General features: G+C 41.8%; 1 protein-coding gene across 2 annotated transcripts in view; it reads right to left on the bottom strand.

Moving 5' to 3' along the window:
* Window positions 1-15,407, bottom strand: part of SLC4A7 (solute carrier family 4 member 7) — a 202,834-nt gene that overhangs the window by 88,900 nt on the left and 98,527 nt on the right. For both annotated transcript variants that reach the window (XM_089690854.1, XM_089690863.1), the window contains exon 3: window positions 5,027-5,170. In XM_089690854.1, coding sequence (XP_089546980.1) covers window positions 5,027-5,170 — 144 coding nt within the window. The remainder of the gene's footprint in view (window positions 1-5,026; window positions 5,171-15,407) is intronic.

Below are 15,407 nucleotides of genomic sequence, written 5' to 3'. Positions count from 1 at the left end.
CATACCATTTTCCAGCAAACGAGTGCCACACAATTCAAAAGTAGCCAAAAATTGAAAAAAAAAAAAAAAAGTAGAAAAATATTATATAATTATTATACAGCATTTTTATAGGGCCAACAGTTTGCGCAGCGCTTTACAAAATGAAGGTAGACATTACAGTTACAATACAAGTTGGTACAAGAGGAAACAGAGGGCCCTGCTTGTTGGAGCTTATGTATTTGTCTGCATTTCTAATTATGCATTTCTAAAAAGTATATATTTGGTAGAAAATAGGTATTCTGGCAACCCTGTAGAATGACAGTATAGTATGTATGCATGCACATGTTAAGTAGCACCAAAAAGAAACCCTGCGCCCACAAAATAAAAATGAGCCCAGCCATGCATAGTGGGGGTTATTTACTAAAACTGCATGGTGCAAAATCTGGTGCAGCTCTACATAGAAACCAATCACCTTCCAGGTTTTAATGTCAAAACTTAACTGAACAAGCTGAAGTTAGAAGCTGATTGGCTATCATGCACAGCTGCTCCAGATTCGGAGTGCATCAGTTTTAGTAAATCTCCCAGAAACGATGTGTGCAAACAGTTTGCCACTTTGCTTACTTAATATTCCTAATCAAACTAGAGTATATATTTATCTCAAGCGAGCGAAAGAGAAAGAGCCTCATGGTTCATGTTAAAGAGGGATACTGACATGACAATTGGACATCTGTATTGTTCAGACATCAATAGCAATGGTCTGTTTGGTATTGCAGTATATACATCATTTGCTCGTCAGGCCACTTTTTTTCCCACTACCACTATGTAAATTTTCAGCTAGATACAGAGTAAATTTGTTTCCATTGGAGATTATACTGTAGGTCACACATCAAAGTACAAGTGTCAGTCTTAACACAATCCCAATGGCTTACAACAGACAGAGGTGACAGAGACTGGGCCATTAAGGCATAGACGCCACTAGACCTCTGAAAGGTATGCTGTGGCATCTGGAACCATGCTATCAGTAGCAGACGCTTGAAGTCCTAGTTGCTCGATGGATCAGGCTTGATTTTCCAACACATCCAACAGATGTTCGATTTGATTGAGATCTAGAGAACTTGTAGGTCAACACCTCAAAGATACCTTCCATTGTTCCATTCCATTGGTCCAGGTCTAATGCTCACTGTAGGCACTACTGGCAACGGACACGAGTTAGTATGGGCACCCTGAACAGTGTGCAGCTATGCAGCACCATACACAACAAACTGCAATGCACTGTGTGTTCTGACATCTTTCTTTAGGAAGCAGGATTACCTTTTTCAGCAATTTGAGCTACAATAGCTCTTCTATAGCATCAGACTACACTGACCACCCTTTTCTCCCATGGTGCATGGGACCTCTGAAAGGTATGCTGTGGCATCTGGAACCATGCTATCAGTAGCAGATGCTTTAAGTCCTAGTTGCTAGATGGATCAGGCTTGCTTTTCCAACATATCCTACAGATGTTCGATTTGATTGAGCTCTAGAGAATCTGTAGGTCGACACCTCAAAGACACCTTCCATTGTTCAATTCCATTGGTCCAGTTCTGATGCTTACATGCTCATTGTAGGCACTACTGGCAACGGACAGGAGTCAGTATGGGCACCCTGAACAGTGTGCGGCTATGCAGCCCCATACGCATCAAACCGCAATGCACAGTGGGTTCTGACACCTTTCTTTAGGAAGCAGCATTAACTTTTTCAGCAATTTAAGCCACAATAGCTCTTCTATTGGATTAGACTACACTGGCCACCCTTTCTCCCATAGTGCATCAACAACCATTTGGCTGCCCATGACTCTGTTGCCGGTTTTCCTTCCTTCGACCACTTTTGGTAGGTCCTGATCACAGCGAATCAAGAACATCCTACAAAAGCTGCAGTTTTGGAGAATCTCTGACCCAGTCGTCTAGCCAATACAATTTGGCCCTTGTCAAAATCACTCAAATCCTTGTGCTTGCCATTTTTTTCTGCGTTTGCTCCTCCTGCAACATCAGGAACAACACGTTCACTTTCTGGCTTATACAGTATATCCCACCCACCCTCACATGCCACTGAAACAAGGTAATCATTGTTATTCACTTTACTTGTCAGTGGTCATAATATTATAGTTGATTGGTGTATGTGAAATAGTTTGTGTTAAATCAACACAGCAGCTAAAATACGTCTTTTTAACATATTAGTATACAGTATATTAATACTTTTTCAGTTAATTTAAAGCAGGTCTGGCAGGTCTGTTACAAATAAAGTAAATTTCTTTCCCCTCGCCTCTAGAAAGAACGCCCAATTTTTCTCTTCCCTCCCTTTCTGTTAGAGTGAAATTAGATCCTACACGAGCTCAGCACTGTTTATGTTACTAGGTATTGCTGCAGCCATAGATTCAGTGTTAGTGAAGGTCCCCAACCTAGTGGTTTCAGTATTGCTGTATTAGGGACTTGTCTGGCCTCAAATCAAGAAACATCAGGTTATTATTTCTGAAACCATACTTATCCTCAATTTCATTACCTGCTACACTGAAAATAAAAACAGAGAGTGTCTTTTCGAAGGAGTAGTGGCCACATTGGGGGCTTCCATGCTGTAAATCAGTGGTCTCCAAAATACAACCCCAGGCCAGATGCGGCCCTTTGCTTGCCCTTATCCGGCCCTTGTGCCACTTTTTCTCCAACTAATACAAGACACTATTCCTCGCACTGACACCAACAAGGGGGCATAATTCCTGCTACTGACAACAACAGGCACTATTCCTCCCACTGCAAATAATTTACTCCTGCGCTGGGGATGGACTCAGCAGAGGCTAGGATGACAATATAAATGCTCGGAAATATGCACAGCTTGCTGCCCTCAACGGACCGGGGTAGTCCAAAGTCACTAAATGCAAAAGAAAAAATGAAAAGGGCGCACCGGCCTAGTGCATTATTGTTCAAAATATCTAATGAAAGAATAAAAAAGTAGATATCATACTCTCAATGGACATATAAAAACACAGGCACATCAAAATGAACAAAGGTGTTCAATCCATATAACATCTGAGTCCACAATGATGGAACCCTGAATGACCAACTGGCTGACGCGTTTCGAGGACTCAGCCTCTTCCTCAGAGTCCTCCCACTGACACCTACGATGGGGCACTATTCCTCCCATTTGCACCAACAATTGGACACTATTCCTCCCACTGAAATAAACCATGAGGCACTATTCCTCCCACTGACACTTACAACGGGGCACTATTCTTTCCATTGACACCAACGATGGAGCACTATTTCTCCAACTTACACAAAGAATAGGGCACGATTCCTCCCCCTAATGCCAAAGATGCACGGTTTACTCCCAAAATACGCAGGACAATTTCTACTCTCAATGGCCACAATCTGGCCCCCCTAAAGTTTGAAGGACAGTAAACTGGCCCTTTGTTTAGAAAGTTTTGAGACCCCTGCTCTAAATAGATGCGCTTGCACCGTTTCAATTAATGGGCACACAGCAGAGACAGCAAATGTGTTGTTGCACAGAGATCTGTCATTCTCTATACTGTCTCATTGGCGTCATAATATGTATCTGTGGAACCCAGGATTAACAGTAGATTATAACACTGACTTGGCCGACTCCCAGGCCTGAAGCAACAAGCAGTGGGTAAGCTTTCTGTTTAGACTACATTTTCCAACATTTCCCAATTAAATACTTGTAGCGACTTTTAGCAGTGTGAAAGTGCCAGCCATTCAGAAAGAAACTAGAAAGGTAAAGCCAAATTAAACTTACAGAAATAGATATACAGTCAGATCAACATTGTACCAACAATGTCCATTTTTGTAGTCTAACCTCCACTTTACTGACTGTGCAGCAAGTCTAAATATGATTGTAACGGTCCAAAAGGCACATGCATTCCACCCAACGCATGTACTAACCAGCCCATAGTAAAGTCTCACTTAGATTTGTGATTCCCTCTTAAGAGCGATCCGCTGTGAGACGCTATTCAGAGGGTGTTGCTTTCTTCCTTTGCAGCTTAAAGGTAAAATATGCTTTGTTAGTCAGGGGTGATTAAAGAAGGTTTAATACTTGCCTTATTCCTCACTTCAGCAACATCCATCCATCCAAGCAATCAGTCCTGGGCTGCTGTCTCACTGAGGTGCTTTGGGCCCCGGTAACATGCTTGCCTCCTCACATACAGTGCATGATTAATAGTCCTGCACTGCACGTGATGATACCAAGGAACTGCCAAAAGCTTGGAGCTTCGGGCAGAGGAGAACGCCATAGGAGTGTGGAAGTAGGTAGGTAATACACCAACACCCCTAGACCAAATGCATGTAACCTTTAGTCTCGATTCACACTACTGCAGTGCGAGAAACCGCATGTGATTCGAACAGAAAGTGCACCACATTCCTGTTCAAATCACATGTGATTTTATTGCAGTGCAATTCATTTTGTATGGCTCAAAACGCACTGCACTGGAAATCAGATTGCATGAGTGTCCATACTCATGCGATCCAATTCAGCCAATCATTTCACGAATCGTTTTTGGGGTGTCGTTAACATAGACGCCTGCAGTTGTTTGCATGAACGATTGCAATGTGGTGCAGGAAACGCACAAAAATCGCTGAACCGGCACTGCATCAGTTTGAACCGGCATTTTGTGAGTGTGTGTGTGCGGTGGTGGTGGTGGGGGATTTGGGGGATTTGGGGAATTGGGAGCTAGTGTCACTACAAGAGTAGATTTGATCTAATTACGAAAGTCTGGCTTATTTTATTTTTTAGTTTATTTATTGCAGGTACTTACTTACGCAGCACTTTACATATATATTGTACATTCACATCAGTCTTATATGTAATTAAAAGCAAAAATTGGTCACGACCTAGATAACAGAACTCAACATTATGACATTTTACTTGGAGGGCTAGTCCACTCCACAGGACTGCAATGGTTTCATACTAGAAATGTGTACCAATACACCTGGAAAAAATAGTCCTAAAGCAGATGACATATCAACCAGATGGAACCTGCCAAACAGGCTTACACACGTACCATAATTTGGAGATTCCCGGCCGTCATCTCTGTCGTTTTCTTTCTCTCTTCTTTTTCGGTGATGTCTGTGACCCCGATGTCTATGTCTTTTCCGGCTCTGTCTGCCAAGAGGTACATGTACACCAATATAAACAGCTCTGTGACCTAAAAGCAAAAACAGAAAAAGTATTATAATACTCAAACTATATTTATTGCAAAAATCACCTTGCTATTCGGTGCTGTCGGGAAACAAGGGCTTTCAAAAAGCCACCCACTGTTGCAACCTGTACTTCTAAAAGGAGTAAAAAATAAATAAATAAATTATATATATATATATATATATATATATATATATATATATATATATATCTCCAACAGTAACCAGAAACCAAATCTCTCTTGCTGCACTCAAAATGGAATAGTGCACTGGCTGAGGTGCCGCCCTTGATAGACAAAAACATACTCACAAGCCATAAAGGTCATAAAAACAGAGACAAGAAGTCAAAGGTGCCAATCGTGGACAGCATGCATCCTTGGTTAAAGTGATAACGTGTTTCGTGTGTCAAACTCCATTTCTCAGATCAATAGATGAAGTATGTTTTTGCATCTTTTTAATACATTTATGGTGTTTGCGTTAATGCATGAGGAGAGTACGCCCTGTTTTTTTTTTTTTCTGTATGTGTGTGTGTATATGTATATATATATATATATATATATATATATATACACACACACACACACACACATACATACGAAAAAAAAAATCAGGGCGTACTCTCCTCATGCAGATTATACACACACACACACACACACACACACACACACACACACACTGCACCAGGAATACTGAAGTAAAAAAAAAAAAAGCAAATTAAACTACATTTAAATAAATTGGCACCTACATTTTTAGATACCTGAATCAACAAGACATTGCTTTCAGGTCTAATTAATTCAATCTGTTTCAAACACATTGAGTTTGTGTATTCAGCGTGCAGATTTTAATGACTTTTGTTGTTTTTATTTCAACGAATACATCAAGTGAAAGTTCAAAGTCAGGAAAATATAGTTATCTCCACAAATCAAAAGAGCACAAAAATGAGCGCAGTCTCTCTTAATATCAAAGCGATTCCCTTTCACTTTTGCCAGACAAACACAAATGCCACAATTTCAAAAATGCAGCTCAGGCTGGCACATTTAAACTGCTCCATTCATTAAAATAATTCACCAGCACTTGGTATGTAGTCAGTGTGCATGTTAAATGCATGTAAAGTGCAGGCGCACAGAACTGAACAAAACGTGTAAGGTAACCAGCAACCAATTCGTAATTCCGTCTATCTCTCGAGAGCAAGAATCTCAAACTTGCCACACACTAGTAGAATTTTGGTTGAAATTTTTCATTTTGAGAGGATTTTGGTCAAAAGTTTTCATTTTAAGAACTTTCGTTTAATTGTGTAATGGTTAACTGGGACAAATTAGTGTTCGTTTTTCGACTGCAGTGACGAGAAAATTTGAAGGAGCAGGATGGAAATTTTTTCTAGAACAAATGAATTTCTAACAGTGAATGTGGTTTTCAAACCAAAACATAACATTTTTGGGAATGACAGGACTTTACTGAAGTATTTTCAAACAATATTCATCAAGTCATCGAATGTACAGGGAATCTTTATTCAAATTTAGGTTTTAAAAAAAATCTACTAGTGTATAGCCAGCAAGCGTAGAAAGCAAGGAACAGATTGGCTGCTATTGTAATCTATACTCAAGAGAGGATTAGGTGTTGGGAAGATCTGGTCACCAAATTATTGTTCTCCATAGAATGAACGTGCTGTAGACATGCATGCTCATATCAGCAGAGCTTGCACATTCATGAACTATGAAGACACCCTGGCCTCACCGTCATTCCTGGGACACAACAGCTAAGGCTAGGTTCACAACTATGCAGTTTGGCTTTGATCCATTTCTGCAGTGCTCTTCGTACATGCGTTTTTGATGCAGTTTGCGGTTTTTTTTTATTCTTTTGGCCAACTTGTTGCTGGGCAAATTAAAAAAGTAAAAACGCATCAAAAATGCACGCAAAACGCAGCATTTGCGTTTTATAAGCTGTTCCATTGAAGTCTATTGGACTAAAAATGCAAACTGCTGTGGAAAAAGAAGTCCCTGACCCTTTCCAAAAAATGCAGCCCCCAAAAAAATGCCTACATATGAACGTGATCCATAGGAAATCATGATAAATGGAAGGCACTGCATTCCAACAAAACGCAAAATGTATAAAAAAAACCAAAAAAAAAACCCATAATACACACGTTTGAACCTGGCCTACGAGTGGATTGTAATTCTTCCTCCAAAATTAATTATCCAGGCAGTGCCAGCAGAGGTTGTGGTATTCTGAGGACATGCTATGATTGGTTGGATCAGGTAATGATTCGTTCAACAGTTTAAAGTGGTTGTACACCTCAGACATTAAATATGAACAAAGCATATCTCTCTATAGTAAATAAGGGCACCAAGTGTAACTTTTGCTTGCTACTTTGTTCCTTTGCTATCAACATGAATCACTTCTGACAAGTTTTCCTGACACCAAGAGAAAAATGGTGACACGGGAGAGACCTCCAGCTGATTGATAGGCTCAGCTCTGTTCCTGTGTGGAGGGGGGTGTGCCCCTTCCCTTCAATCAGCTGTCAGAGCTCTCCTCACCGAGCTGTGCAGACTGCAACTTCAGCTCTCCCCCCCCCCCCCCCCCGCCCCTTTTTTTTTTCTTCTTTCTACTCAGACAAGTTTTATAATTCAGCACTTTGAAGGGATATAGAGAAAAAAGGGCTGCAGACAGACAGGTTCAACTTATTTAGAAGGATTTGTTTCATCTCTGTGCACCACCTAAGGCCAGTCGTTTCACTGGGTATATGTTAGGGTTTACAGCCACAATCCAACTATCATCATCAATACATACAGTGAACATAAAAAATTAAACAAACACACACACACACACACACACACACACACACACACACACACACACCTCTAAATCTCAAGAAAACAATTATAGGAAAAAATTCAAATAAGGGTGTTCACCAAAAGGAAATTTCCTAAGCAGATTAAAACTTAGAAATGTCTAGGAGGGCAGGAAGCGTCATGCATGTTGCAAGTGATAAGTCAGCGCTGAGAAAATGTATATTTAGTGAGGCTATACAAGCCACTAACAACAATGACAGCTTAAAACTACACTGAGTGTATTTAGAATATGGGAGTGTATCTAATTATTGTATTAAAGCCTTCCCTGCACTAGGACACTAGTGTTAAGTCATGAATTGTTGGGCTTTGTTCTCTGAAATATTGATTTAGGTCAGAAATAAAACTTCCTCAGTTAAGCAATTAGGACACACCCATCTGTCACGGAATAAACTGCAGTCATATATAAAAAAAGCAAAACCATTTTAAAATTGGGAGATGCTGACCTCACAAGATACAAATTTACACATAAGGCCCCGTGCACATGGGGGAGTCTAGCCCCTGTGCGTTCCATCCTGGCATTTTAGTATACCCAGCAGGCGCAGGTGTAATGTCCAGCCATAATGAATGCAGCCTTCCAAAGTCTAGGGCAGGCTGAAATACGCTGTGGCTGAAGGGACTGATTGCTGTACAAAGTGGTACATGTATTTAGGGACTCCACTATGTTTCTCTGCAAAGCGCTATCTAGGACCAACCCCAGATACTTCAGACTGTCAGTGCTTTTTGAAAATTCAGAATCCAGTTGAAGTCCTACAGAATTTAAAACATTATTTGCGTTGACCTCCAGAGCTATCAATGACTGTTCCTGAAGAAGATCATAGTTACATAGTTAGTCTGGATGAAAAAGACTAAAGTCCATCCAGTTCAACCATAGAAAAAAAAAAAAGTTTTTATCCTACACCCACAGTTGATCCAGAGGAAGGCAAAAAAAAAAAAAACCCAGCAAAGCATGATCCAATCTGCTCCTGCTGGGAAAAATATTCCTTCCTGATCCCCCAAGAGGCAATCGGATATTCCCTGGATCAACTTTGCCTATAAAAATGTTAGTAACCAGTTATATTCTGTTTATCTAAGAAAGAATCCAGACCTTTTTTGAAGCAATCTACTGAGCTGGCCAGAACCAACTCTTGAAGGAGTCTATTCCACATTTTCACAGCTCTCACTGTGAAGAAACCTTTCCGTGTTTGGAGATTATATTTCTTTTCCTCCAGATGTAAAGAGTGCCCCCTTGTCCTCTGTGATGACCTCAGGGTGAATAGCTCTACACCGAGTTCACTATATGAACCACTGATGTATTTATACATGTTGATCATATCCCCCCATAATCTCCTCTTCTCAAGAGAGAATAAATTCAGTTCCTCTAATCTTTCCTCATAGCTGAGCTCCTCCATGCCTCGTATTAGTTTGGTTGCCCTTCTCTGTACTTTCTCTAGTTCCCCAATGTTCTTTTTGTGAATTGGTGCCCAAAACTGAACTGCATATTCCAGATGAGGTTTTACTAAATGATTTGTACAGGATCATGTAATACATTAGGACAGGAATACCCTGTGACTACAGAGGAACTGAGTCCAGAGCCAGCACCTCATAGACCCCATGAGGAGCAGAGGAGAGGCCACATAAGAAAGCCACAAATTGGTAGCAGCAGGGCCTTACAGCGAATTGGAGAGAGCACCTCAGTGCTGGGAAGCAGGAAAGACGGGTATGTGAAGATTTCATCTTTGATGTTCACCGAAGCCAGGAAATCTCCCTGGTAGAGAAAGGCAATGACCAATCTCGGGGATTGTATCCAGAACTTGCGTGCATGGATGAACGCATTAAGGGCTTTACGATCCAGTATGGGGCAGATGCCCCTTTTGGCTTTGGGACATTGAACACATTTGGTTTCTATCAGAGTGTGTTCTAGGATTTTACTCAGACAATGGTCACCAATGGTCACCAGAACAAAAGAGGGTGAAACATCTCAGAAGAAACACAGACTGCAGAAAAACCCTTCCTTACACTATCCAAAACTGATGGGTACCTCCACCCCGCTATAAAAATGTAATTGGGTTGTTAAATGAATGAAAAGCCAGTTAGTCAAGTAGAACTAAAAAGGGAAACCTTGTTTTCCCCATTTTGAATAAAGTAAGCCTGCTTTCACACTACAGCAGTGCGTTTTTCCTGCACCGCAGGTGCAACTCAGTTTATCCGTGTGTTTGATGTGAGTTAGCTGCACTTTCCCATAGAGGTATATTGTGCCCCATATGTTTGATGGTCTTTCTGAAAGCGCATCAAAATTCCTGCATGCGGATCTTTGGTGTGCTTTCAGAAAGCACAAAAACATGCAGGACACAATAGAACTCTGTGGGAAAGAACAAACATGACAGTAAGCTGAGCTGTACCTGCAGTGCAGCAAAAAACGCATCACTGCATTGTGAAAGAAGGCTAAGGGAGGGTTAAAAGCCCTGTCAGTTTTGTTGCCATCTGTGGCCCATTGGGAGTTTTCCCTTCATCTCTTGTCTCTTAGCCAAAACAAGAAGTGAAAAGAAAGTGAGGAAATCTTTGGCTATCACTAGAACTAGAAAAAACATTGGAAGATTTTCCTTCTATTCCTGTTATGGTGACAGGAGAGAGGCTAGAGCAGGTGAATGTACCCAACACAAACAAAGGCCGCAATAAAAAAACACATTCCACTCTATCCAAAAAGGTACAAAAAAAAATCACTATAGTTATACTTTTAAAGTGGGAGTAACCCCCCTTGATTGAATTTTTACCTACAAGTAAGCCTATAATAAGGTGTCACGGATCCAACCCACACGACCACAGCGACTAGGTAACCGAGGAACGCACGTGCGGCCGTGACTTGGGGTAAGAGGGAATAAGGGGGACTTAATCTGAATATATATATAAATATATAAGACCGGCTGTGATAAACTTTCACAGCCCGCACTACCTCTGCCCACCACCGGAGGGAGAATCCACTCCAATCCAGCTAGCTGACCACAAACCCAGGCAGATAGGATCTTACATACAATCCGGTGCACTAATTAGGGTTCAGGAGCAGCCTAGCGATCGACACACCCATCTAGGATTCCTCCAGCTATCCTACAAGCCAGAACCCCGGTGTTAATCACTCTTCCACTGTCCACACACCCCCACACCAGACACACCACAAACGGTAGCTTGCCACCACCCAACAGTTTTACTGGCCTGCTGGGACACCACACAGATCTCCGTCTGGCAGACCTGTTACCTTTACAATCTGCATACAATCTGCCAACACGCAGTGCAATTGCACACAGATTGGCAATAACTTGACTGAGCATATAAAGACACTAAAATACAATCTAATCTCTCCGGAGATATGAGCCCGCTTAAGTACCCAGAAGTCGCTTATTAATTTTATGATTTAATATCCCGAAAGTGGCCAGTGCATAAAATGTGTACAAAGTATAAAAAGTTACAGAAAATTCAAGAAGACACACAATTAACTATTCACTATAAAATGAAAGGGAATAAAAAACAGAAATAAAAAACTTTTACCAAGATTTATCCTGCGACTGGAGCAAGTTAGCGATACGTCAGTCAATAGGACGGGCTCCGTACGAATCACGACGTCCATATCCCAGGTCCTCAATTTATGGGCATATGGACGTAGGCTGGACATTAGTCCTTGGCCAATTGACTCTGGGGGGTGTTCCTGTACCATCCCACAGGACACTCTGGGTCCTGAAATGCCCAAAGTCGATTGGACAAGGAACGGTTTGAATCACCAAGTCAGGGATTAAATTTCCGACACCAGAGCATCAGTCCGATCGCAACAGTACCAATCACTGTTCAGCTGTCGCCATCAGGCGCAATATAACCATTTTCTGCCTTTCTCTGGGACCCCACATAGGCCACAAATACAGTTTTACATGCAGATGTAGCCTACAGAATGTCCAATCAGAATGAAGTATTTTCATCTCTCTGCAACTAATATTTTAGCTTTTATGAGAGATAAAACATATTCCTTTGATCTACTGATATAATTTGTAGCTCCTGGACAGATGGAAGCCCTCCTGGTCTCCTGCAGCCGAAATGTCTGGCGTCCCTCTATCAAACTTCAAGAAGGTGGCAAAGTCTGATTATATATAGGTGACAAATCTTATTGGCACCCAGGTGTCACTTCCAGCCTGAGGAAGCTCTGTCTCTTTCAGATGCTAATTGGTGACCACATGCCTCTGACTTAATTCTGAACTTCTGTCCAATGACAGAGCAGATCACTGGGTAAATACAGTTGCTGGTTATCAGCTGCACTTTCCTCACGCTGTCACAGTGTGAGGAAAGTACTGCCGAGAACTGTCAATTGTCAGTGAAGGGATCGGCACTGATCATCAGGGCACTGATGATCAGTGCCCACCTGTGCTGCCCATCAGTGCTGCCCAGCAGTGCCGCCCAGCAGTGTTGCCCATCCATGCTGCCCAACAGTGCCACATCAGTGCCAGTTCATCAGTGCCGCTTTCAATGCCGAAATCAGTGCCTCCTATCACTGCCCATCAGTGCTGCCTATCTCTGCTACCTCATCAGTGCTGCCTATCAGTGCACCCTCATCAACGCACACCAGTGATGGAGAAAAATTACCTGTTTGCAAAATTTTATAATAGAAACAAAGAAAAAAAGATTTGTTTTCCAAATTTTTTGCTTTTTTTTGTTTAGCGCAAAAAAAAAAAAAAAAAAAAAAAAAAAAAAACACCCAGTGGAGATTACTTACCACAAAAAAAAAGCTCTATTTTTGTGAAAAAAATGATAAAAATTTCATATGGGTACAGTGTTGCATGACCGCACAATTGTCATTCAAAGTACAACGTGAAAGCTGAAAATTGGCCTGGGCAAAAAGGGGGTAGAAGTGTCCGGCAGGCAAGTGGTTAAACTGCCCAGGGCCCATATTTTAATTTTTTTTTTCAAGCGGTTTAGTACCGCTTTAAGAGCAGGTGTACCTAATCCAATATAGCCCCCACTCCCCCAATAGGTCTACTAACATACAAATTAGATGTAGTTGACAAATCAGTGTGCCTATGGGGGTTGTCTGTAAGGTTGTATAGTATTGTTGAAGCTTTTAAAAAGGTATCTTTCACTGCATATTGTAAGATTGCAGAGGAAACATGGGGGCCTTAATATTTGATGACAGAGCTAAAGAGCTCCCCTCCTTGTCCGGCAACTTTCACAGCAGGAGTGGACGGGGTTGTGCGGGCTCTGTGTACACTGTGTCACGCCCAATCTCTTCTGCACTGTCAGTCAGGGCTCTGTCTCCTAAATCTAGGGTTGTCAGATACAGGGGCGAACTGACCATTTGGAAACTCGGGCACTGCCCGAGGGCCCGGGGTCAGTAGGGGGCCCCATGAGATGCCCCTGGTACCTTTTTCATAGGCTTTGGTGAGTTTGGGCAAGGACACAGGGGCCCCATGATCCCCTATTGCCCGAGGGCCCCATGAGTTGTCAGCCCGGCCCTGGTCACATAGCTGCGGCAGAAGGGGGGTGGGTGCTATTGGATAATACTGCTCAACAACCCCTGAACAGATGTGACAAGTGTGACATGCACTGGGGGGGGATGAATGGTTTAACAAGCTTTTTTTATAACAAAAAAATTCTGACTGTCAAAATTATCATCAGACATACTAGGTGACGGTATAACTTCAAAAGAGGTTAATAGAGAGATTTTACTTTACATATGAATAGGTGGAGCAGAATACAAAAAAAAAAAAAAAAAAAAAAGGTATATAGGGTAAGACCTTTACCATTTTATTGCAATCGAAATTGAGGAGGTACAGTTACTAAATCATATTTCATCCCCCCTCATTTATTAAGTGCTTGAGCCCCATACCACCATGATTTGATTCCACATGCCCAAGGTGTATGGATACTCCCAGTTAAGAACCTCTGCTCTACACAATGTGGGATCTCCTGTCCCCACTACGAACAACTTCAATATATCAGTAAAAACAAGTGATTAGCATTTTTCAGAAGGATGCCAGCAATGGCAGCCTCACTGTTCCTCTCATCTCAGGTGTATTTAAACCACTGCTAGTACACACAATCAGAAAATCAGCCAAAAAATACTGCTTTCTAAGTGATCGTACGATAATCTGATCCTTAGTACACAGCTTTGAAGAGCCGATCACAAAAATGATCCAAAAGGAACAAGCACAAACATTTTCCTTGTACAATACCAGAACAAACAATTTTTGTTTAATCAGTACAGTATTTGTCCCAAAATAAAATAAAAATAAAAATAAATAAAATCAAAAGACCAAAAGCACGCATGCTCAGAAACAGAATACATTACAATACATCACATCAAATCTGAAAGCGGAGCTCCACGCAAAAGGGGAAGTTCTGCTTTAAAGGACTGCTCCCCTGCTCCTTATTAAGGATTGGCACCTTTGGGGGGTGGGGGGGAGCGGGTACCCGAATTTGACAGGTACCCGCTCCCACTTCCGGTCCAATCGCCTAGGCGATCGGAAACGGAAGGTGTCCTCCCTCCCTCTCTCCCTGTAGTCTTTTGGCACAGGTGACAGGTCCCAGAAGACTACAGGACCATTCATGAAGTGCATCGCTTCTCGCACATGCGCAGTGGGTACCCGGCTGTGAAGCCACAAGCAGTCACAGCTGGGTGCCTACACTGAAAATGCCGGCCTCCTGGAATACAGGACGGCCAGTGAAACGGTCTGTGGGGGAAACATCGCGGGAAAGGTAAGTGGCTATTTTTTCAAAGTCAGCAGCTACAGTTTTTATCAGGGTGAGTGGAACTCCGCTTGCAGTTGTATTCTTTTGTACGAGAAATTTTGTAACTTTAGTATCCTTCGATATGGAGACCAGAATCCAAAAAAATGGAACCCCCCCCCCCCCCCCCCAAAAAGGACAATTATTTGTCCAATATTCTCATTGTATATACTAGGCTTAAGACACTGACTGCCTGATAAAATGAAGTCTCTTCCCTGCCTGTGTTATCTCCCTATTCTCCACTGGAATGTATTAGGTAGTCGGCTACAAGCCGGCCATACATGGGTCGCATTCCAAAAGAATTTTCTTGTGAAAATAGTTTAAGAATTTTCTTTCGAATTTCGCACCATTATTGGGCCACAGAAACGGCTGATTTTCGAGTGACCATCGAATTTGAGTGATCGGGCATGTTGGAAATGTAAAAAAAACAAACAAATGAATTTCTAATCAATGATGGGAGAATCATGTGAGAAATATAATTAAAAAAGAAAGGAGCGTGAACTGTGACCTGGAAAGAAAAGAAAATTCTTGGCCACGAAAATTCTTTTCTGTAGCAACATGTAAACCATGGCTTGGTTAGTTGAATTTCGAAATCAATGGTGGCACCATGGGATTACAAAACAAAATATGAAATTTCCGATTTTCTAAAGAAAATTTG

The sequence above is a fragment of the Staurois parvus genome, unplaced genomic scaffold (genome assembly GCF_062004578.1).
Source record: "Staurois parvus isolate SC_StPar_1 unplaced genomic scaffold, SC_StPar_1.0 ptg000021l, whole genome shotgun sequence".
NCBI classification, from domain to species: Eukaryota; Metazoa; Chordata; class Amphibia; order Anura; family Ranidae; genus Staurois; species Staurois parvus.
This window is presented reverse-complemented; position numbering and strand designations above follow the sequence as displayed.